We start from the raw sequence: 24,114 nt of genomic DNA, 5'->3' as shown, positions 1-24,114 counted from the left end.
GCTTGTGTCTTTATAATCGTCATTCTGAACTTTAGTTCCGACATCTTACTAATGTCCATGTTGATTAGGTCTCTGGGAGTCAGTACTGCCTCTTGTTTTGTTTTTTTTTTTAAGATTTTATTTATTTATTTGACAGAGAGAGAGATAGCGAGAGCAGGAACACAAGCAGGGGGAATGGGAGAGGGAGAAGGAAGCTTCCTGCCGAGCAGGGACCCCGATGTGGGACTTGATCCCAGGACCCTGGGATCATGACCTGAGCCGAAGGCAGATGCTTAACGACTGAGCCACCCAGGCACCCTCTTGTTCTTTTTTTTTGAGGTGAATTTTTCCATCTTATCATTTTGTCCAGAGGAGAATTGATGAATGAGAGAACAAAATGCTAACAGGGTAATAACGACCCCAGAAAAATATACACTAAACAGATCAGAAGAGACCTGAAACTGGGGGAAAAGAGAGGAGAAGAAAGAATAAAAAAAGAATATGATCAGGCTGGTGAACAGATCAGTGCCACACACTAGATTTTCGGCATATTTTTGTCTGTTAGAAGAAACTGCCTCCCAAAATTTTAAAGAAAGAAAAACTTATATATGTACATAAATAAGAGTAAATATGATGAAGGGATGGAATATGATTGTAAAGATGAAAATTATAAGATTTTATAAAAGGAATTGATAAGATAAGAAGTTGGTTGAAAAAAGAAAGAAGAGAAATTGAAAAAAACAAAACAAAACAAAAAGGAGAGAATGTGATCAGGCAGGAGACTAGAACAAAGCCATACACTATAGATTTAGGGTATATTTTGGTCTGTTAGAAGAAACTGTCTCCCAAAATTTTAAAGAGAGAACAACTTATATATATGCCAAAATAAGGTTAACTACAATGAAGGGATAGAATATGACTCTAAAAATGAAAAATAAAAAAGATACTTAAAAAACAGATTGATCAGTTGTTTGGTTGAAAAAGGGAAAAAGAAAAATTCAAAAATAAATAGAAAAAGAAAATTTAAAAAATGAACTTTGAAAGACTAAAGAATCATGGGAAAAAAGCCATGAATTCTATGTGCTGTATTCCCCTAGTGCTGGAGTTCTGCCGTTCTTATTGATTGGTAAACTTGGTCTTAGCTAGCTGGTCTTGCTTCTGTGGGAGGGGCCTGTCACAGTGGTTCTGAAATGTCTTTGCTGGAGGCGGAATTGCACCACCCTTGCTGGTCCGGCTAAGTAATCTGCTCGGGTTTACTCTTGGGAGCTTTTGTTCCCTGCAAGCTTTCCGTACAGCTTTGGGGGAGGAGAGTGAAAATGGTGGCCCCCCAATCTCCACCCCGGAGGAGCCAAGATCTCGGGGCCCCACTCCTCAGTGCGCCCCCAGAGAAAAGCAGTCAATCACTCCCGTCTCCCCAGTCTCCAGCCACACTCCGTGCTCACCCAGCCTGTGATTGAGCATTTCTATCTCTGGCACACAACGCCATTTGGAGTCTCCAAACCCAGCCAATTCCTGCGGTGCGCTCCTGCGCCTCTCCTCCCAGGGGAGGAAGGGGAGTCTCCCTGGATCTGCCTCTTGTTGCATCCCTGCTGGAATAGCAATGGCTAGACTGTGCTGGGGATCACAGTTTATGGCAACCCCGAGCTGAGAACCCACCCTCGGCTCCGTCTCTGCAGCCGGCTTACCCGCTCTGATACCTGGGAGCTCTGCCACACTCAGGCACCCCTGGTCTTTCTGTGACCCTGAGGGTCCTGAGACCACACTGTCCCAGCGAGGGTTCCACCCCCCCACTTAGCCACTGGAGCGACATCCCTCAGTGGAATAGACTTCTAAAAGTTCCGATTTTGTGCTCCGGGGCTCTATCACTTGCCAGTAGCGGCTGACAGAGGTTCCCTACCCCCGCGGTCTATCTTCCTGAATATCGCCTCGGATTCACTGCTCCACACGTCCTACCTTCCAGAAAGTGGTCACTTTTCTGTTCAGAGAGTTGCTGCTATTCTCTTCTTCAATCTCCTGTTGAGTTCGTAGGTGTTCAGAATGGTTTGATCGATATCTAGCTGAATTCCTGGGACCAGACGAAATTTAGGTCTCCTACTCCTCTGCCATCTTGCTCCTCCTCTAAAAGCCTTTTCTATATCACTACAAGGTTTTTTAAAGTGTTCATCCCTATAGTGTTTTATTGTGCTTTTAGGGTTTCATTGTTTATATTTAAATCTTTCCTTTATCAACAATTTATTTTAGAATAAAGTTTAAACTTTAAAAATTATCCCCTTTCTATATTTATTATTTACAATGATTAAGAAATTGGGCCAATTTTCAAATGCAGTGTATAGGTTACTTTAGGATCATATCTTTAAAGTGTTAAATGTTAAAACAGTAAAGATTCTGCCAAATTGATGTGGATTTAAAAACAAAGAATATCAGGAGGGTTGAGATTTTGTTAAGAATGTGTTTTAAGGGCACCTGGGTGGCTCAGTTGGTTGAGCATCTGCCTTCGACTCAGTTCATTATTCCAGGGTCCTGGGATCAAGTCCCACATCGGACTTCTTACTCAGTAGGGAGCCTGCTTCTCTCTCTCCCTCTGCCTGCTCCCCCTGCTTGTGCTCTCTCTCTCTCTGTGTCAAATAAATAAATAAATAAAATATTTTTTAAAAAAAGAATGTGTTTTAAACAGTGAACACAAATGAAATTTTTGGAATATAGTGTTCTATATCCTTATAGGGTTGGTGTGTACACCATTATATTTGTCAAAATTCACTGAACTGTACACCTAAAAGGGTGAATTTTACTGTATGCAAGCTATACACCCAATTTTAAAAAAAGAAAAGAAATTTGGCTATGTGAGTATGATGAGAAGCAGTCTTTGCTGCTTGCAATACAGAAGGAGAAAGGTAAAGCAGGACACTCATTCCTCTTAGTTACATTTGGACACAACAGAACACCATCATATGGCCCCCTCTTCCATCAGCAGTTGGTTAGTCTGGTAGATCCTAAACTATTAACTGAAAGCTGTCTCCCCAGTAAGTATACTGGGGGACTGTTGGGAAGCTGAATTAGCAAGTCCTTTAAAAATATATGTAGTATCAAAAAATAAAATAAAATATATTAGTACCAATGTGTATAACTTCTTGAGTCATCAATTTATAAGTCAGAATGTATTTCTAGGTAACTGTGTTCTATGGCAGTGTTTACCAACTATTAGTCTACTTCTTTCACCAAACTGATTTGTTTATTTATTTATTTATTTATTTATTTTTAAAGATTTTATTTATTTGAAAGAGAGAGAGCAGGAGCAGGGGAGAGGGGCAGAGGGAAAAGGAGAAGCAAACTTCCCACTAAGCAGGGAGCCTGATGGAGGGCTGGATCCCAGGACCCCAAGATCATGACCTGAGCCAATGGGCACGCCACCCACGTGCCCCCAAAATGACTCTTTTGGATGAAGTACTCTATTTTAGTTTATTTTCTAGTTCTCTCTATATCATTTCCAAAAATTTGGATGGGAATTAAAAATTTTGAATAATAACAAAGATATTTTTTAAGAATAAAAAAGAATTCATGTCAAATATTTAGAGTATTCTTCAATAAATAAATTGAAAGAAAAAGATGAATTTTTTAAATTTAAAGGAATTATTATTATACTTTTTAAAGATTTTATTTATTTATTTGACAGCGAGAGACACAGCAAGAGACGGAACACAAGCAGGGTGAGTGGGAGAGGGAGAAGCAGGCTTCCCGTGGAGCAGGGAACCTGATGCGGGGCTTGATCCCAGGACGCTGGGACTGTGACCTGATCTGTAGGAAGACGCTTAATGACTGAGCCACCCAGGCGCCCCAATTTAAAGGAATTACTAACCAATTATAATGTGTGGCCTTTACTGGATCCTGATTCAAACACATTTGTTAAATTTGTGAAAGAATTGGAAATGTGGATATGTACTGGATATATAAGAAATTGTTAAATTTCCTTAACCACATGTGGAGTTTAGGTTTAAAAAGAGTTCTTATCTTGTAATTTAACTATAAAGTAAAATAATGAGCAATATTAAAAAAGAGTTCTTATCTTTTAGAGATATATAGTGAAATATTTATAGATGAGCGATATGGTTTTTGGGATTTGCCTTATAAAGGCCCCTACGTAATACCCACACAAAAATTAACTCAAAATGGACTACAAAGCTAAATGTAAGAGTTAAAACTATAACCCTCTCAGAAGAAAACATAGTAAATCTTCATGATCTTGGATTAGGCAATGAAATGTTAGTTCAGAACCAAAAGCAAAGGTGGTAAGAAATCCAAGATCGTCTCCAAGAATCCCACTTGGTGAACACATACCTTTTCACAGTTATTCAATCAAAAACAATATAGATGCTCCTGTGAAGAGCCTTTACAGATGTAGTTAAGGCCCCAAATCAGTTGCCTTTAAGAAAGAGAGATTATCCTGGGTGAGACTGACCTGATCAGATGAGCCCTTAAAAGGGGTTAGTCTTTTCCTGGTGAAAGATATTCAAAGTGTGAGAAGGATTCAACGTGAGGGAAATTCTCCTTTGCTGACTTTGAAGATGGAAGACACCATGTGACAAAGAATGTTGGTTGCTTCTAAAAGCTGATAGAGCTCCCTGGCTAACAGTTAGCAAGAAGATGGAGACTTCAATTCTACAACCATGGGACCAAATTCAGCCCATAACCTTAATGAGCTTGGAAATGGATTCTTTCCTGAAGCTTCAGAGAGGAACACATCCAGCTCACACCTTGATTTTAGCCTCCTAAGACTCTTATCAGAAAACCCGGCCACACCTTCCTGGACTTCTGATCTACAAAACTGTTAGCTGATAGATGGATGTTGTTTTAAGTCACTAAGTTTGTGGTGATTTGCTATACAGCATTAAAAAATGATTTAAGGGCGCCTGGGTGGCTCAGTCATTAAGCGTCTGCCTTCGGCTCAGGTCATGATCCCAGGGTCCTGGGGTGGAGCCCCGCATCGGGCTCCCTGCTCTGCGGGAAGCCTGCTTCTCCCTCTTCCACTCCCCCTGCTTGTGTTCCCTCTCTCGCTGTGTCTCTCTCTCTGTCAAATAAATAAATAAAATCTTAAAAAAAAAAACCTAAGTATTTAATATTTAAGGATGTAAATGCAACAAGATTGGCTATGGCTTGATAATTGTTAAAAGCCGGATGATAGATATAGGTATTTCCATAACTGTTCTATCTACTTTTATATATGTTTGAAACTTTCCATAATAAAAAAGTTCCAAAAAAATATCTCGGGTAACCACTAAAGGAATAGACTTGGGAAGTAAAACTGTCAAATAGAGAGGTCTCGGAAACTTAAAACCAACAGTTTCAGAAATATTACTAGTTTAAGAGTCATGATGGAGAGCTATGATTTTCAAATATCTGCATAAACATGACAGGAGAAGCTAACCTGGCAGCATGAATTAATGCATTTGGTGGTCTCTGATATATTTGAGTTTGGTATATGATATATTTGGCTGTATGTGTTATTGTAAATATAGGTTGTTTTTTTTTTTTAAGTGGAAATCAAATGTTTGCAGAACTTCTCAATTACCTTCAGTAATTTAAGCCTCCATAAAAAATTTATTCTGTAAAATACTGAGCTGTCTAAGGACTTCCTGGTTTGGCCCTTGCCTATCTATCCAGCTTCATATCCCACATTTCCTGTATATGATCACATAATCAGGAATAATGATAGGGTGCAGTAGGAACATTAAGAGAAGGAGTCTGGAAAAGTTTCCTGGAGGTGACATTTATGCAGAAACTGAAAGGACAATCAGCAGAAAGGGAGTATTCCAAAGAAAGAGAATCATTTTAAATTTGATCATTACACTAACCATTTGCTCCTTAGTGGCCAGGAACTTTACGACACTGCAGACCTGTCCTGGGAGGAAGAGGAGGAGGAGGAGGAGGAGTAGGAGGAGGAGGAGGAAGGTGACAGCGGTGAGGTTGACGATGATGACGACGACGATGACGTAGATGTGTCCCTAGAGGAGGAGACCCCTCTTAAACAAGTCAAGAGGCTGGCGTCCCAGAAGCAGACAAGTGTTGCCAAGAAAAAAAAGGTGGAAAAGGAAGAGGAGGCCGTGAGACCCAGGCTTAAAGACAAGAGTCCTGTGAAAAAGGCCAAACCCACACTCAAACCTAAAAAGCCCGGATTCAAGAAATGAGGAGCCAGGAGTGGCCTGGCTGCAGGGACTGCGGGAGAGCCAGCTAGAGCACATGCGGGGTGGCCTTCCTCGGCGTGTTCCCCAGGTTCCCCCCACCCAGCCTCTCTCCACCTGAGTCTGAATGGGATGGAGCTGTTGGGGGCGACACAAGGGGCCCTCACCCCCAACTCTTGAGTCTCAGCAGGACCTGGAGGGAAAAGCTCCAACCTCGGGGCCACAATAAAGTTTGCTTTGTCAGGACAAAAAATATATATATATATATTTTTTTCTTTTTTCTTTAGATTCTGCCCTTGAGAAGGCTCAGCTAGAAATTGAGAAACTGAAAGAAAATTTGACAAAACTGAAAGAAAATGGTGAGTCATGCATGTCAGCAGATATAATATTTAATAATACATTAAACAATAACGTAAGTGTATTATACATGTTTTAACATAATATCTTTAATAATAATAATAAAGCACTATTGCCACTGTTATTACTTATTCCTACTACTATAACTACTACTACCACTTATTGCTTACTAAGTACTGGGTGCCTTATATGTATGTATTAACTCTAATCCTCACAACAATTCCAAGTAGTGAGTATTATTATTCCCATTTCATAAACAAAGAAGCTGAGTTATGGCAAGGTTAAGTGAGTTATCCAATAGCTACATTAAGTATTAATGAATTAAGTAATGTAGAGCTGATATTTGAACCCATATATATCTGACTCTAAAACCTGTGGTCAACACAAATAATACATATCTTACCACTGAGATCAAGACACCTTATGATGAATTTAACAATACCTCACACAGATTTGTTCACCCAGAAGCCAACAGGCTTAGAATCCATGGTGAATTTGTTAATCTGACCCTAGTTTGACTATGTACAAATGTTACCAGCTATAAATAATACAATAAAATTTGAGTGTTATAATGGTAGCAACTACAAAAATGATTAAAAACATGTTACCCATTTTATTTATTTATTTATTTATTTATTTATTTATTTATTTATTTATTTATTGTTATGTTAGTCACCATACAGTACTTCATTAGTTTTTGATATAGTGTTCCATGATTCATTGTTTGCATGTAACACCTATTGCTCATTGCAATACGTGCCCTCCTTAATACCCACCACCCGGCTAACCCATCCCCCCACCTCCCTCCCCTCTGAAACCCTCAGTTTGTTTCCCGGAGTCCATAGCATGTTACCCATTTTAAATAATTCTAAAACTAGGTTTCCCAGTGATATTGTGATTTATAATAAGAAATATATATTTGGTCTTTGTCTCTGCTTCTTTTTTTAAAATTTTTATTGTAATTCAATTAATTAACATATAATGTTTTATTGGTTTCAGAGGTACAGGTCTGTGATTCATCAGTCTTATATATACCTAGTGCTCATTACATGCCCTCCTTAATGTCCATCACCCAGTTATCCCCATCTCTCCACCCCCACCCCTCCAACAACCCTCAGTTTGTTTCCTATGATTAAGAGTCTCTTATGGTTTGTCTCCCTCTCTAGTTGTGTCTTGTTTTATTTTTTCTTCACTTCCCCTATGATCCTCTGTTTTGTTTCTTAAATTCCACATATCAGTGAGATCATATGATAATTGTCTTTCTCTGATTGACTTATTTCGCTTAGCATAATACCCTCTAGTTCCATCCACGTTGTTTCAAATGGCAAGATTTTATTTTCTGATGGCTGCATAATATTCCATTGTGTGTGTGTGTGTGTGTGTGTGTGTATACCATATCTTCTTTATCCATTCATTTGTCAATGTTGGCCCTGTTTCTGGCACGAAGCTTCTAAAACCCTTGAAATTTCCTGTGATGGGAGTGATAAAAACTGTCTTTTGTTATGTTAATGAGGACTTTTGGAAAGCCCCTAGGTTACCAGAGGCTGGAAGTGGACAGTGACTAGAGATTGAGTTCAGTCAGCAATGGCCAGTGATTTTGTCAATCATGCCTATGAATGAAACCTTTATAAAAACCCAAAAAGATAGGGTCTGGAGAGCTTTCTGGGTTGGTGTGCACAGAGAGGATATGGAAGCTCCTGACCCTTCTACTTAATACCTTGCTCCATGCATCTCTCCCATCTGGCTATTCTTGAGTCATATCCTTTTATAATAAACTGGTAAGGTAGTGAGTAAAATGTTTCTCTAAATTCTGTGAGCCACTCTAACAAGTTAATCAAACGAAGATGGGGGTTGTGGCAACCTCTGATTTATAACCAGTCAGTCAGAAGCACATGTAATAAGATGGGTTTGTCATTGGCATCTGAAGTGGTAGGCATTCTTGTGGGACTTAGCCCTTACTTGTGGAATCTGCTGCTGTCTTGAGCTAGATAGTGTCAAAATTGAGTTGAATTATACGATACCTGGCTAGTGTCCAAGAATTGCCTGGATGTGTGGGGAAAAAAACCCCACACATTGTAATTGGTGATCAAGATTGTTAACCCTCCTTTTCAAAAATACACGAATACAATTATAACATGAGCGCTGCTTTCTTAGTAACTGATAAAACAAGAAAACAAAATCAGTAAGGATAAAGACTTAAGAATAGTACCAACCAACATGACCAAATTGATAATTATAGAAAACTCCACCAAATCACAGGTTCTTTTCAAGTACACATGGAACATTCACAAGGAGAGGCTGTACTGAGCCATAAAACAACTTTCTGTGGAAGAACTGAAATCACATAAATTGTGTTCTCTGACCATAATAGAATTAGACTAAGAATCAATAACAAAAGTATTTAGACAATCCCCCAATATTTGGAAGCCAAACAAGATATTTCTAAACTGCCATGCCTTCGGAGAAAAAAATCACAAGGCATATTAGAAAATATTTTCCATGAGTTAACTTGAATGAAAATGAAAAAAAAAACAACACATCGATATTTGGGGGGAAGTAACTAAATCCGTGCTTGGATGGGAATTTATACTATTTAATGCTTATACCAGAAATCAAGAAAGGACTCAAAGTGATCCAACCTTTCACCTTAAAAACCCAGAATAAGAAGAGCAAATTAATTCCAAAGCAAGTGAAATGAAAGGGGTATTAAAAATAAGAGTGGAAGTCAATAAAATTAAAGACAGAACCATAAAAGAGTAAATTATGGAACCAAGAGTGGTTCTTTGGAAGGATCAGTAACACTGGTAAACTTCTAATTAGATTGATCATGAAAAAAAGAAGACAACAAATCACCAATATAAGAAACGATAAAAAGAACATTTCTACAGACCAAAAAGATAATAAGGGAATATTTTGAACAACTTCATGCCACTATATTTAATGACCATTATGACATGAACACATTCCTTCAAAGACAAACTACCAAGCCTCACTCAAGAAGAAATCTGCCAAAGGAATTGAATTTGTAGTTAAAAATCTTCCCATGAAGAAAACTCTAGGCTCAGATGTCTAAAAAAATTTTAAGAATTAATAATACCAATTTTACATAAAGTCTTCCAGAAAATTGAAGAAGCCAAAATACTTTCCAACTTTTAAGAGATCTGCATTACCTTGATATCAAAACCAGATAAAGATATTACATTATCACTAATGACTATAGAAGAACTTGTAAAAGTACCGAGAGTAAGAAGTAACTTTTGGGGTAGCAAAATTAAGTTGTGTTGGGGTGCCTGGGTGGCTTAGTTGGTTAAGCGACTGCTTTCGGTTCAGGTCATGATCCTGGAGTCCCGGGATCGAGTCCCGCATCGGGCTCCCTGCTCGGCGGGGAGTCTGCTTCTCCCTCTGACCTTCCCCCTTCTCGTGCTCTCTGTCTCGCATTCTCTCTCTCTCAAATAAATAAATAAAATCTTAAAAAAAAAAAAATTAAGTTGTGTTTATCCGCAATGGATTGGCTAACTAAGTGACTGTGTATCTATTAATAAGGACATAGATCTATGTGCACAGATGTGAATAGATGTTTATGATATATTATCAAGTGAAAAAAGCAAGTTGTAGAGTAATATATGTGGTATAATGCTATTTTGGCTTTTATTTTTTGGGTGTGTGTGTCTGTGTGTGTATGTCCACAGGACTGCTATGAGGTGGTACACATTAATGTATGGCAATAAAGTTGTGAAGACACTGGAATAATTTTGTATTAGTTGTAAATAGCTGCTGCCCTGAGTCTTTCAGCTGTCTACCACCTACCCCAGCAATCCCAGCTCCTCCCCACCCCTTGTCTTCCCAGCCACTAAAGGGATAATACTTGGCAGTTCTCTAGAACTCTTCTCTGGAGCTACGTTCTTATAGGTGAGGGCCCATGCTTTAGCAGTTGTTAAATATTTTTAATACAACCCTTATCTGAAGAATATGCATATAAAATATTTTGAAGAATATTTACTAAGTATTAACAATATTATTTTAGGTCAGCGTGGTGAATAAGGGTTAGATGACAATATTCACTTTGAACATAACTGTATAGTTTTTCTTTTTAACAGAAAGCCTATATTCCATTTGTGATCAGCAAAACAATATTGCATTAAAACAAGTCATTATTTGGAGCACCAGGGTGGTGGAGTTGGTTGTGTCCCACTCTTGGTTTCAGCTCAGGCCTGACCTCAGGGTTGTGAGATTGAACCCTGCATTAGGCTCCGCACTTAGTGTGGAGTCTGCTTGGGTTTCTCTCTCCCTCTCTCTCTGGCCATCCCCCACACACACTCTCTCTCTCTCTCTCTCTCAAATAAATAAATCAGTGTTTAAAACAAGCCATTATTCAAATGCATCTTTGAGATTTATGAAAATTGAAATTCTGGTAACATTCAGTGTGGAGAAATGGGCAGTGTCATTGCACAGAATGTAACTTTGTACAATCTTTTTAAAGAGTAATTTGGCAATATCTATTACATTTTCTAAATGCACATATCCTCTGATCCAGCTGTCCCATTTCTGGGGATTTATTTTTTGGAAATAATGTCATAAGTGCCTAAAGACTGATAAACAAGGATAATGATTTTAGAATTGTTTATAAGAGTAAAGCATTGGCAACACACCTGAATCTTCTTCAGTAGGGGAAAAGTGACACACATTATGGCACATTTGGACAATGGTGCACTGTGCAGAACAAAATGAGAGATTGGATGAAGACTGATATATTTATAAGTGGTATATGAATAAGATGGACTAAAGAGTAGAGAGGAATAAATTATCAATATGACAGATGGAATCCCCAAAATATATATTGAGCAAAAGAAGCCGGACACAAAAAATACGTATATTAAGATTCCATTTGTAGGAAGAGCAAGAACCAGTAAAACTAACCTAAAAATAGTTCCAAATGAGAAATGGAAAGTGACTTTATAAGGGTTGTCCTGTAAAGACATCCATGACATACTCACAAGTGGTAAAGTTGCAGACAGATTATGTAGCATCGTTTAAATCTTTAAAAAAAACTTCACAGGCCAAAAACCAAATGTCTCTGTCTCTGTCTCTCATTATATATCACATCCACTCGCACATACTGGGTGGGATTGTGAATGATTTTTTTTTCTTTTTGCTGTGTTTTCAACACTTTTCAAATTTAAAAAAAATTACATACTAAGGGAGAAAAGAAAATAGGAAGTGGAAAAAAGAAAAAATGAAGAAAGAAAAAACACAAGGAATAATTAATGAAGGCGATGAAGAAGGAAAACAAAGGAGACTTTAAAGCAGAAGAAAAATAAGAGAAATATGAGCAGAAGTAGCTCAAAAGAAACAGCCACAAATTCAGGAAAGTCTCAGGCAGCAAGTTTGCAATACTGAAACTGATGAGCGCTGGAAAGAGCAGGTCTTACCGTGAGGTGCTAAGCTCAGACTTGACTACTATTTTATGGGCTGTGGTGCAGGCAGAAAGATGGTTTTGATGCATAAACTTTATTTAGCTAGGAAAATCTGTCCATTCACTGCTCATGGCTCACCATTTGTCATCTGTGGGGCCCTGCTGTTGCTGAGTAAAAGAAAAGTGTCTAGGAGTATATGTGGTGTGTAAGAGAGACAGGACCCCAAGCAAGATGGGAAGATCATTTTCTCGGTTGTGTAACTTTTAGGAGGTAGGCTCCACTGCTTTGAAAGTACAATTCCTCGAAGAGCCTCTATTGCTGGAAATCCTATTCTCAAAATATCCAGCTCATTAGTCTGATGTGAGTAATAAAAAAATTCTGTTCTGTTTGGATAGGTTGGTAGAATATTCTAGGGCTGGACTTGAGAGTGTAGCAGCTCGCCTGTGCAGAGAATCACATATGTAGAGACATGGTAGGACTGATGAGAAGGCAGGAAATAGCACTTCCTTGGTTTTAAAGTTAGTCCCTCAATTTAAAACTTTGATCCAATTGAGCCAACTGTGTCTGTTCTCTCTTTTAGATTCTGTTGACCTACAGAAAGCAAGGGAACATAATCAGAGACTGGATGAGGAAATTCTGACTTTAAGAAATCGAGTTCGATCACTGGACTCAGAAAAAAAAGTGCTTGAAGAAGTGGTAAGTTGTTTAGTATAATTTGTTCTTAGAATTTATTTAAATGTGTATAACATAACAATCAGCAACTAGAGCATTATATACATATTAGTGAGGACTGATCCTGGTAGCTAGAGTATCCCAGATAGATGCCACACTCTGACCTAGATGCAGTCTATCAGTATTTATGTTTTATACATTTTAACTACCCATGCTAAACACTAATGTTATTGCTATTATGTCAGTTTAGGATCTTTTCTTTTTAATAAAGATTTAGGTAATTATTTATACTTTATTTACCAAATAGAAATTATTTCCCTATTTTATTGGATAAGTTTGAGTTGTGTCACATTTTTGAACCATTTCTTTTTAGTAATTTATTGATTTTTTAAAAAATGTTATTCATTTATTTGACAGAGAGAGACATAGCAAGAGAGGAATCACAAGCAGGGGGAGTGGGAGAGGGAGAAGCAGGCTTCCCACTGAGCAGGGAGCCCGATGCGGGGCTCGATCCCAGGACCCTGGGATCATGACCTGAGCCGAAGGCAGACGCTTAATGACCGAGCCACCCAGGCGCCCATTAATTTATTGATTTTTAATATGTACTTCCAAGTTCTGGATATATGTCTTCAATTTTAGTTTATATTCATTTTGCAATCATATCTCTAATGTCTCACACAGCACCTGGCTATACTAAGTTTTCAAGTAATTTTGTTACAAGAATGAATACATACTCATTAGGATGGCTCTTATAAAAACAACAGAAAATAACAAGTGTTGATGGTAATATGGAGAAATTGGAACGCTTGTGCATTGTTGTTCAGAGTGAAAAATGATGCTGCAGTCACTATAGGAACCAGAATAGCACTTTCTCTAAAAAGTAAATGTAGAATCACTATATGATCAAGCAATTCTGCTTTTGAGTTTATACCCAAAGAATTGAAAGCAGGGACTTGAATAGATATTTGCATACTCGTGTAAATAGCAGTGTTATCCACAACAGCCAAAAGGCTGATGCAACCCAAGTATCCCTTGAGGGATGAATAGATAAACAGAATGTGGAATATACAATGGAATATTATTCAGCCTTAAACAGGAAGGAAATTCTGACCTATGCTGCAACATGGCTGAAACTTGAAGACATTATGCTAATTGAAATGTGAGTCACAAAAGGACAACTAGTGTATGATTCCCCTTTTATGAGGTAGTGAGAGTAGCCAAAATCATAGAGACAGAAAATAGAATGGTGGTTGCCATGGGCTGGGGAAGAGAAAGGCAGAATGGGGAGTTCTTGTTTAATGGGCATAGAGTTTCAGTTTGCATGATGAAAAGAATTTTAGAGATTGATGGTGGTGATGTTTGCATAATAATTAGAATGTACTTAAAAATACTGAACTCTGCACTTGAAAATGGTCAACATGGTAAATTTTGTATTATGTATATTTTATCATTATTTTAAAAATGCAGTCATAAAAAGAATGAATAAACAACAACTGTTCGAGTTGTCTTAGTCTTTTTACATTTACATATTTAATACCAACATATACCTATATATTGAATACATACACGTACATGTATACACATGCATGATAAAATTCAAGAAGGGTATATCCCAAACAGTGTTACTTCTGGAAAGGGAAATGGGATTGTGGGGTAAGGTTATGTGAAGGAAAATTTCACTTTTTACTCTATATATCTATGTGTTGTTTGAAATTTTTTCATGAAGAATGTATTCATGTATTACTTGTATCTTTTAAAAACAAAGCAAACCACTTCCCCAACCCCATACTCTCATATTGAAAATGCTTTTGTATTTAAGGTTGGAAGACTTAAAGGAGAGATTTATGAATCTCAAGAGAATAAACAACTTGGAAACCACTCCCATGGGAAAACTGTGGGTGCTGAACAGAAAGAACAAGTATTTTAAAGTCTATTCTTTCTGATTTAGAATTTTTAAGTGAGTTGCATTTTTGCAGAGTACACTGAGTGATTGTGCTGATCATTTCTCCTCACCTCTTAATTGCCTTTTTCTATTGCTTGGCCAGTTAGAGTGGAGGAAGTAACTGGGGTACAGAGGATGTGTTACTGTTCACATCTTCCCCACAGGGAAAATTTATATGAAGAATATAATGGACTATAATGTTTTTTAAAGAAAAAAAAGGGAATCTTACAAAGATACAATTTGGGCATTTTTAATCATCAAAATGAAGTCAATTTATAGAATCAACCAATGATGGGGGAGTGGGTAGTTGGAGTCACACTTAAAAGTAATAAACTATGGTAAAGAACCAGAAAGGCTTAGATGCTGTGCACGGTGTCTGGTCTTTTCAGCATGATCAGCCTCTGAAGTGGTGGGCAAAGTGATCAACCTCAAGCCGGAATGAAGCAGGAGCCTGTATGTTTTAGATAGGGCTGTGTCAGACACTCAGGGCAAGGGGCTAGACTGCTTTGGGGGGCTTTCCTCTTACTTACCTAAGATGAGTGACATCCCTTGTTGCTGAACTTGTTTTTATTGTAGCTCCCTGGGCCCTATAGCCCAGACCTCTTAGGTATCATGGAAACTACAGCTATAGGATTCTTAGCTCTGACCCAAGGAACTAGTATCCTTCCTTGTCTTCCAAAACCCTCTTGCATAGAAGCAGTGCATTTTTGTAGGAAGGAAGGGAGGAAAAGCAGAGAAGGTGGAAGAGGGGAGTGGAGGGAAGGAAAGAAGGAATTTCTAGGCAAGACTTCAGTAACTTTTACCAAAACTATTCCCAAAGAACTAAGTAGTGCTCAGAGTGCCTGGGTGGCTCAGTTGGTTGACCGTCTGACTCTTAATTTCAGCTTAGGTCATGATCTTGGGATCCTGGGATTGAGCCCCGAGTCAGGTTCCCTGCTCGGTGGGGGGTCTGCTTCAGATTCTCTCCCTCTCTCTCTTCCTCTGCCCCTTCCCCTGCTCACACTCTCCTACTCTCTCTCTAATATAAATAAATAAATCTTTAAAAAAAAAAAAACTCAGAGTTCTCTAATTAAAAACAAATTGAGGGGCACCTGGTTGGTTCAGTCGCTTAAGTATCTGCCTTTGGCTCAGATCATGATCCCAGGGTCCTAGGATCGAGCCCCATGTTGAGCTTCCTGCTCAGCGGGGAGCCTGCTTTTCCCTCTCCCTCTGCTGCTCCCCCTGCTTCTACTCTCTTTCTTTCTCTGTCAAATAAATAAATAAATAAATCTTTTTTAAAAAGGCGATTTTTAGTAACCATTTTGATTAGCGTCTTATTTATCCTTTCAGTATTTCTTTATTCAAATATAAAAATTTTGAATATTTATTCAGATTTCTTCCTTTCCTGGTTTCCTTTTGTTTTTACTAAAATGCTCCTAGAGATCCTTCCATATCATATAAAAAAGTCTTCCTCATTCTTTAGAGCAGTCTAGCTTTCTATTGTGTGGATGTACTATAATTTATTTAACCAGTCTCCTTTTGATGGACACTTGGGTTGTTTCTAGTCTGTTGCACACATATGTGGGTGTTTCTGTAGGATAGAGTCACAGAAATGGGATTGTAGGATTAGAGAGTAGATGGATCTGTAATTTGGGTAGATATTGCCAGATACTCCTCAGAGAGAATTGTACCACTTTCCTCTCCTTCCACAATGCATGTAAAAACCAATTTCTTAAAGAATTCACCAACTGAATATATTGTCAAGCTTTTGTGTTTTTACTAAATGATAGCTGAGAATGGTCATCTTAGTGTAGTTTTAATGTTCATTTATCTGTTTATAGTGAAATTGGGAATTTTTCATATGTCTAAAAGTTATTTGTATTTCTTTTATAAAATTAGCTTCGTTGAAATATTTAATACAATATAAACATCCATATTATAAGAGTTGAGTTCAGCGAGTTTTGACAGGTGCATACACCTATAACCACAACCAACCAGTGCAATCAAGGAAGAAAACATATTCATTAACCTATAAAGTTCCCTCCCCCTTTGCCATCAACCCACCTTCCAACCCCAGTCTCCACTCCCCCACTTTCTATTACCATAACTTTTCTAGAATTTCAAACAAATAGAATCATCTAGTATATGCTCTTGTGTTCGGCTTCTTTCACTTACAATCATGCTTTTGAGATTTATCCATGTTGTTGCCTGTGTCAGTAGTTCATTTTTTATATTGCTTAGTAATATCCCTGTATTTGGATATACCATAAATTGTTTATCCACCCACTGGTTGATAGACATTCAGATTGTTTTTAGGTTTTGACTGTTATAAAGCTGCCACTAATATCCTTACACCTTTTTTTTTAATTGGATAAATACCTAGCAGTGAAATTACCAAGTCATAAAGTAAATGTATGTTTAATCTTATAAAAAAACTGCCAGACTGACAGAAAGACCGGGGGTGCCTGAGTGCGGCAGAGCTCCCAGGTATCAGAGCAGGGAAGCTGGCTGCAGAGACGGAGCCGAGGAGTGGACTCTCAGCTCGGGGTTGCCATAAACCATGATCCGCGGCACAGTCAGGCCACTGCTCTTCCAGCAGGGACCCAACAAGTGGCAGATCCGGGGAGACTCCCCTTCCTCCCCCGGGAGGAGTGGTGTGGGAGTGCACCACAGGGATCTGCTGGGTTTGGAGACTCCACACGGGGTCAGGTGCCAGAGATAGAAACGCTCGGTCACAGGCTGGGTGAGCATGGAGAGTGGCCGGAGACCAGGGAGATGGGAGTGATTGACTGCTTTTCTCTGGGGCCTCACTGAGGAGCGGGGCCCCGAGTTCTTGACTCCTCTGGGGCAGAAATTGGGAGGCCACCATTTTCACTCTCGTCTCCCAAAGCTGTACGGAAAGCTTGCAGGGAACAAAGGCTCCCGAGAGCAAACCCGAGCAGATTACTTAGCCCGACCCGGCAAGGGCAGGGCAATTCCACCTCTGGCAAAGACACTTGGAAACCACAGCAACAGGCCCCTCCCCAGAAGATCAGCAAGAACAGCCAACCAAGACCAAGTTTACCGATCAATGAGAAGGGCAAAACTCCAGCGCTGGGGGAATACAGCACATAGAATTCATGGCTTTTTTCCCATGATGCTTTAGTCTTTCAAGGTTAATTTTTAAAATTTTCTTTATTTTTTCTTTTTCTATTTTTTTGTTCAATTTTTCTTCTTTCCTTTTTCAACCAACATCTTATCAATTCCTTTTTTAAAATCTTTTTTAATTTTTCATTTTTACAGTCATATTCTATCTCTTCATTGTATTTAACCTTATTTTTTGTATATATATATAAGTTTTTCTTTCTTTAAAATTTTGGGATACAGTTTCTTCTAACAGACCAAAATATACCCTAAATCTAGTGTATGATGTTGTTGTCCTAGTCTCCTGCCTGATCACATTCTCTCTTTTTAAAAATTTTTTTCATTCTTTTTTCAACCAAATTCTTATCAATTCCTTTTTAAAAATCTTTTTAAATTTTCATCTTTACAGTCATATTCCATCCCTTCATCATATTTACCCTTATTTCTGTATATATATGAGTTTTTCTTTCTTTAAAATTTTGGGAGGTGATTTCTTCTAACAGACCAAAGTACACCCAAAATCTAGTGTGTGGCTCTATTATATTCACCAGCCTAATCATATTTTTTTCCCCTTTCTTCCCCCCACCTCCCCCCAAGTTTCGGGTCTCTTCTGATCTGTTTAGTGTATATTTTTCTGGGGTCATTGTTACCCTTTTAGCATTTTTTTTAGCATTTTATTCTCTCATTCATCTATTCCTCTCTGGACAAAGTGACAAGATGGAAAAACTCACCTCAAAAAAAAGAACAAGAGGCAGTACCAACTTCCAGGGATCTAATCAATACAGACATTAGTAAGATGTCAGAACTAGAGTTCAGAATGACGATTATAAAGATACTAGCTAGGCTTGAAAAAAGCATGGAGGTAACTAGAGAATCCCTTTCTGGAGAAATAAAAGAACTAAAATCTCACCAAGTCGAAACCCAAAAGACTTTTAATGAGGTACAATAAAAAATGGAGGCTCTAACAGCTAGGATAAATGAGGCAGAAGAGAAAATTAGTGATATAGAAGACCAAATGATGGAGAATAAAGAAGCTGAGAAAAAGAGATAAACAACTACTGGATCACGAGGGCAGAATTCGAGAGATAAGTGACACCATAAAGCAAAACATTAGAATAATTGGGATCCCAGAAGAAGAAGAAAGAGAGGGGCAGAAGTTGTATTGGAGCAAATTATGGCAGAGAACTTCCCTAATTTGGGGAAGGAAACAGGCATCAAAATCCAGGAGGCACAGAGAACCCCCCTCAAAATCCATAAAAATAGGTCAACACCCCGACATCTAATAATAAAACTCACGAGTCTCAGAGACAAAGAGAAGATCCTGAAAGCAGCTCGGGACAAGAGGTCTGTAACCTACAATGGTAGAAACATTAGATTGGTAGCAGACTTATCCACAGACACCTGGCAGGCCAAAAAGGACTGGCATGATATATTCGGAGCACTAAATGAGAAAAATATGCAGCCAAGAATACTATAGCCAGCTAGGCTGTCATTGAAAATAGAAGGAGAGATAAAAAGCTTCCAGGACAAACAAAAACTAAAAGAATTTGCAAACACGAAACCAGCCCTACAAGAAATATTGAAAGGGGTTCTCTGAGCAAGGAGAGAGCCTAAAAGTAACATAGACCAGAAAGGAACAGAGACAATACACAACAACAGTCACCTTACAGGCAATACAATGGCACTAAATTCATATCTTTCAACAGTTACCCTGAATGTAAATGAGCTAAATGCCCCAATCAAAAGACACAGGGTATGAGATTGGATAAAAAAACAAGACCCATCGATACACTGTCTACAAGAGACTCATTTTAGACCCAAAGACACCTCCAGATGGAAAGTGAGGGGGTGGAAGACCATTTACCATGCTAATGGACATCAAAAGAAAGCTGGGGTGGCAACCCTTATATCAGACAAATTAGATTTTAAACCAAAGACTATAATAAGAGATGAGGAAGGGCACTATATCATACTTAAAGGGTCTATCCAACAAGAAGACCTAACAATTGTAAATATCTATGTCCCTAACATGGGAGCAGCCAATTATATAAGCCAATTAATAATAAAATCAAAGAAACACATTGACAACAATACAATAAGTGTAGGGGACTTTAACACCCCCCTCACTGAAATGGACAGATCATCTAAGCAAAAGATCAACAAGGAAATAAAGACTTTAAATGACACACTGGGCCAGATGGACTTCACAGATATATTCAGAACATTCCATCTCAAAGCAACAGAATACACATTCTTCTCTAGTACCCATGGAACATTCTCCAGAATAGGTCACATCCTGGGTCACAAATCAGGTCTCAACTGGTACCAAAAGATTGGGATCATTCCCTGCATATTCTTGGACCACAATGCTTTGAAACTAGAACTCAGTCACAAAAGGAAAGTTGGAAAGAACTCAAATACATGGAGGCTAAAGAGCATCCTACTACAGAATAAATGGGTCAACCAGGAAATTAAAGAAGAATTTAAAAAATTCATGGAAACAAATGAAAATGAAAACACAACTGTTCAAAATCTTTGGGATGCAGCAAAGGCCGTCCTAAGAGGAAAGTATATAGCAATACAAGCCCTTCTCAAAAAACAAGAAAGGTCTCAAATACACAACCTAACCCTACACCTAAAGGAGCTGGAGAAAGAACAGCAAATAAAGCCTAAGCCCAGCAGGAGAAGAGAAATAGTAAAGATCAGAGCAGAAATCAATGAAATAGAAACCAAAAGAACAGTAGAACAGATCAACGAAACTAAGAGCTGGTTCTTTGAAAGAATTAATAAGATTGATAAACCCCTGGCCAGACTTACCAAAAAGAAAAGAGAAAGGACCCAAATAAATAAAATCATGAATGAAAGAGGAGAGATCACAACCAACGCCAAAGAAATACAAACAATTATAAGAACATATTATGAGCCACTATATGCCAGCAAATTAGACAATCTGGAAGAAATGGATGCATTCCTAGAGACATATAAGCTACCAAAACTGAACCAGGAAGAAATAGAAAACCTGAACAGACCCATAACCACTAAGGAAATTGAAGCAGTCATCAAAAATCTCCCAACAAACAAAAGCCCAGGGCCAGATGGCTTCGCAGGGGAATTCTACCAAACATTTTGAGAAGAATTAATACCTATTCTTCTGAAACTGTTCCAAAAAACACAAATGGAAGGAAAACTTCCAAACTCATTTTATGAGGCCAGCATTACCTTGATCCCAAAACCAAACAGAGACCCCATCAAAAAGGAGAATTACAGACCAACATCCCTGATGAACATGGATGCCAAAATTCTCACCAAAATACTAGGCAATAGGATCCAACAGTACATTGAAAGGATTATTCACCACGACCAAGTGGGATTTATTCCTGGGCTGCAAGGTTGGTTCAACATCCGCAAATCAATCAATGTGATACAATACATTAATAAAAAAAAAAGAACAAGAACCATATGATCCTCTCAATAGATGCAGAAAAAGCATTTGACAAAGTACAGCACCCTTTCTTGATCAAAACTCTTCAGAGTATAGGGATAGAAGGTACATACCTCAATATCATAAAAGCCATCTATGAAAAACCCACAGTGAATATCATTCTCAATGGGGAAAAACCTAGAACTTTCCCCTAAGTTCAGGAACATTGCAGGGATGTCCACCATCACCACTGCTGTTCAACATAGTACTAGAAGTCCTAGCCTCAGCAATCAGACAACAAAAAGAAATAAAAGGCATCCAAATCAGCAAAGAAGTCAAACTCTCTTTGCAGATGATATGATACTTGATGTGGAAAACCCAAAAGACTCCACCCCAAAACTGCTAGAATTCATACAGGAATTCAGTAATATATATAGATATAATATATATAGATATATATATAGCAGGATATAAAATCAATGTACAGAAATCAGTGGCATTCCTATACACCAACAACAAGACAGAAGAGAGAGAAATTAAGGAGTCGATCCCATTTACAATTGCACCCAAAACCATAAGTGATGAACTTGGATGTTTAACTATGATGATTTCCAAACAAAATGTGTAAGGTATGGTTTAACCTTGATGCTTATGGTAAAATGTGAGAGGTAAAAGGTAAATTGAATTAAGTATTAGTAAAAAGGAACAACACTTGTTGTTCTAAACCCTATAATACATTGTTATTATTTTTGCTTTAGCCTATTACCTTTTAAAGGGAAAACAAGTTTTTCACATTTAACCAAATATTGACCATTTATAGAGCTCATCATTACTTTGCATAGATCCAAGTTTCTATCTGGTACCATACTTCTTTAGCCTAAAGTCAACATTTCTTCTAGTGTAGATCTATTAATGATAAACTTTCTGGTTTTGTCTGTCTGCAAAAGTCTTTGTTTTACTTCCCCCCCCCCAAAAAAACCTTTTTACTATGGTAAAATACATGTAACAGAAAATGTATTATGTTAACTATTTCTTTTTAAGATTTCTTTATTTATTTTAGAGAGAGAGAATGCAAGCAGGGGGAGGGGCATAGGGAGAGGGAGAGAAGCAAACTCTGCACTGAGTGTGGAGTCCAAGGTGGGGCTCAGTCTCACAACCCCAAGATCATGACCTGAGCTGAAATCAAGAGTCAGATGCTCAACCCGCTGAGCCACCCAGGTGCCGCACATGTTAACTATTTTTAAGTGTACAGTTTAGTGATAGTAAGCACATTCACATTGTTGTGCCGCCACTACTGACATCCACCTCCAGAACTCCCTACATCTTGTAATACGGAAACTGTCTATTCATTAAGCAGTAACTCCCCTTTTTGCCCTTCTCTCCCCCAGCCCATGACAACCACCATTCTATTTTCTGTTTCTATGATTTTGGCTACTCTCACTACCTCATAAAAGGGGAATCATACACTAGTTGTCCTTTTGTGACTCACATTTCAATTAGTATAATGCCTTCAAGTTTCACCCATGTTGCAGCATAGGTCAGAATTTCTTTCCTGTTTAAGGCTGAATAATATTCCATTGTATATTCCACATTCTGTTTATCTATTCATCCCTCAAGGGATACTTGGGTTGCATCAGCCTTTTGGCTGTTGTGGATAACACTGCTATTTACATGAGTGTGCAAATATCTGTTCAAGTCCCTGCTTTCAATTCTTTTGGGTATATACCTAGATGTGGAACTGCTGGATCATATGGTAATTCTCTTTCATTTTATTGAAGAACCACCTTACCATTTTCCATAATGACTGCACCATTTTACATTCTCACTGACAGTACACAAGGGTTCCAGTATCTCCATATCATCATCAACACTTGTTATTTTCTATGTTTTTGGTGCTAGCTATCCTAATGGATGCAGGGTGGTTTCTCATTGTGATTTGAGTTGCATTTACCTAATAATTAATGATGTTAAACATCTTTTCATGTGCTTATTGACCTTCCATATGTTGTCACTGGAGAAATATCTATTCAAGTCCTTTGCCTATTTTTTTTAAGATTTTTTATTTATTTGTTAGAGAGAGAGAGAGAGACAGTGAGCACAAACAGGGGGAGCAGCAGGCAGAGGGAGAAGCAGGCTCCCCACTGAGCAAGAGTCCCAATGTGGGACTTGATCCCAGGACCCTGGGATCATGACCTGAGCCGAAGGCAGACACTTAATGGACTGAGCCACCGAGCCATCCCTCCTTTGCCTATTTTTAAACCAGGTTGTTATTATGTTGTTGAGTTTTAGTAGCTCTTTACATATTCTGATTATATGAATCCCTTATCAGATATATACCTTGCAAATCTTTTTCCATTCCATAAGTTTACTTTCACTATATTGATGCACAAAAAAATTCTAAATTTCATGAAGTCCAGTTTGTCCATTTTTTGTTTTATTGCCTGTGCTTTTGCTATCATATCCAAGAAATCATTGCCAAATCCAATGTTGTAAAGCTTTTCCCATGTTTTCTTCTATGTTTTACAGTTTTAGGTCTTGCATTTAAATCTTTGAGCCATTTTGAGTTAATCTTTATATATGCTGTTAAGGTACAACTTCATTCTTTTGCATATGGATATCCAGTTATTCCAGATTCATTTGTTGAAAAGACTGGCCTTTTCCCATTGAATGGTCTTGGCACACTTGTCAAAAATCATTTGACCATATACATGAAGGTTTATTTTTGGGCTCTGCATTCTATTCCATTGGTCTATATGTCTGTGTTTCTGCCTGTACCACACTGTTTTGACTACTCTGGCTTTGTAGTAAATTTTAAAATCAGGAGGTATGCGTCATGAAGCTTTGTTCTTTTCCAAGATAGTTTTAGCTATTCAGCATCCCTTGAGATTCCATATGAGTTTTAGGATGGGTTTTTCTGTTTCTGCAAAAAATGTTATTGGGATTTTGATAGGGATTGCATTGAATCTGTAGATCATTTTGGGTAGTACTGACATCTCAACAATGTTAAGTCTTCCAATTCATGAACATGGAATATGTTTCTGTTTGTTTTCTTTA

At 38.1% G+C, this 24,114-nt stretch overlaps 1 protein-coding gene across 1 annotated transcript in view; it reads left to right on the top strand.

Moving 5' to 3' along the window:
• Positions 1-24,114, top strand: part of CCDC30 (coiled-coil domain containing 30) — a 121,668-nt gene that overhangs the window by 25,435 nt on the left and 72,119 nt on the right. The window contains 3 exon segments of the mRNA XM_064589322.1: positions 6,440-6,511; positions 12,504-12,619; positions 14,415-14,513. Coding sequence (XP_064445392.1) covers positions 6,440-6,511; positions 12,504-12,619; positions 14,415-14,513 — 287 coding nt within the window.

The sequence above is a fragment of the Mirounga angustirostris genome, unplaced genomic scaffold, assembly GCF_029215605.1.
Source record: "Mirounga angustirostris isolate CCGP_5_RB_7025 unplaced genomic scaffold, mMirAng1.0.hap1 SCAF_4, whole genome shotgun sequence".
NCBI lineage: Eukaryota > Metazoa > Chordata > Mammalia > Carnivora > Phocidae > Mirounga > Mirounga angustirostris.
The sequence above is the reverse complement of the archived record's forward strand: the minus strand, read 5'-3'. Positions and strand labels throughout refer to the sequence as shown.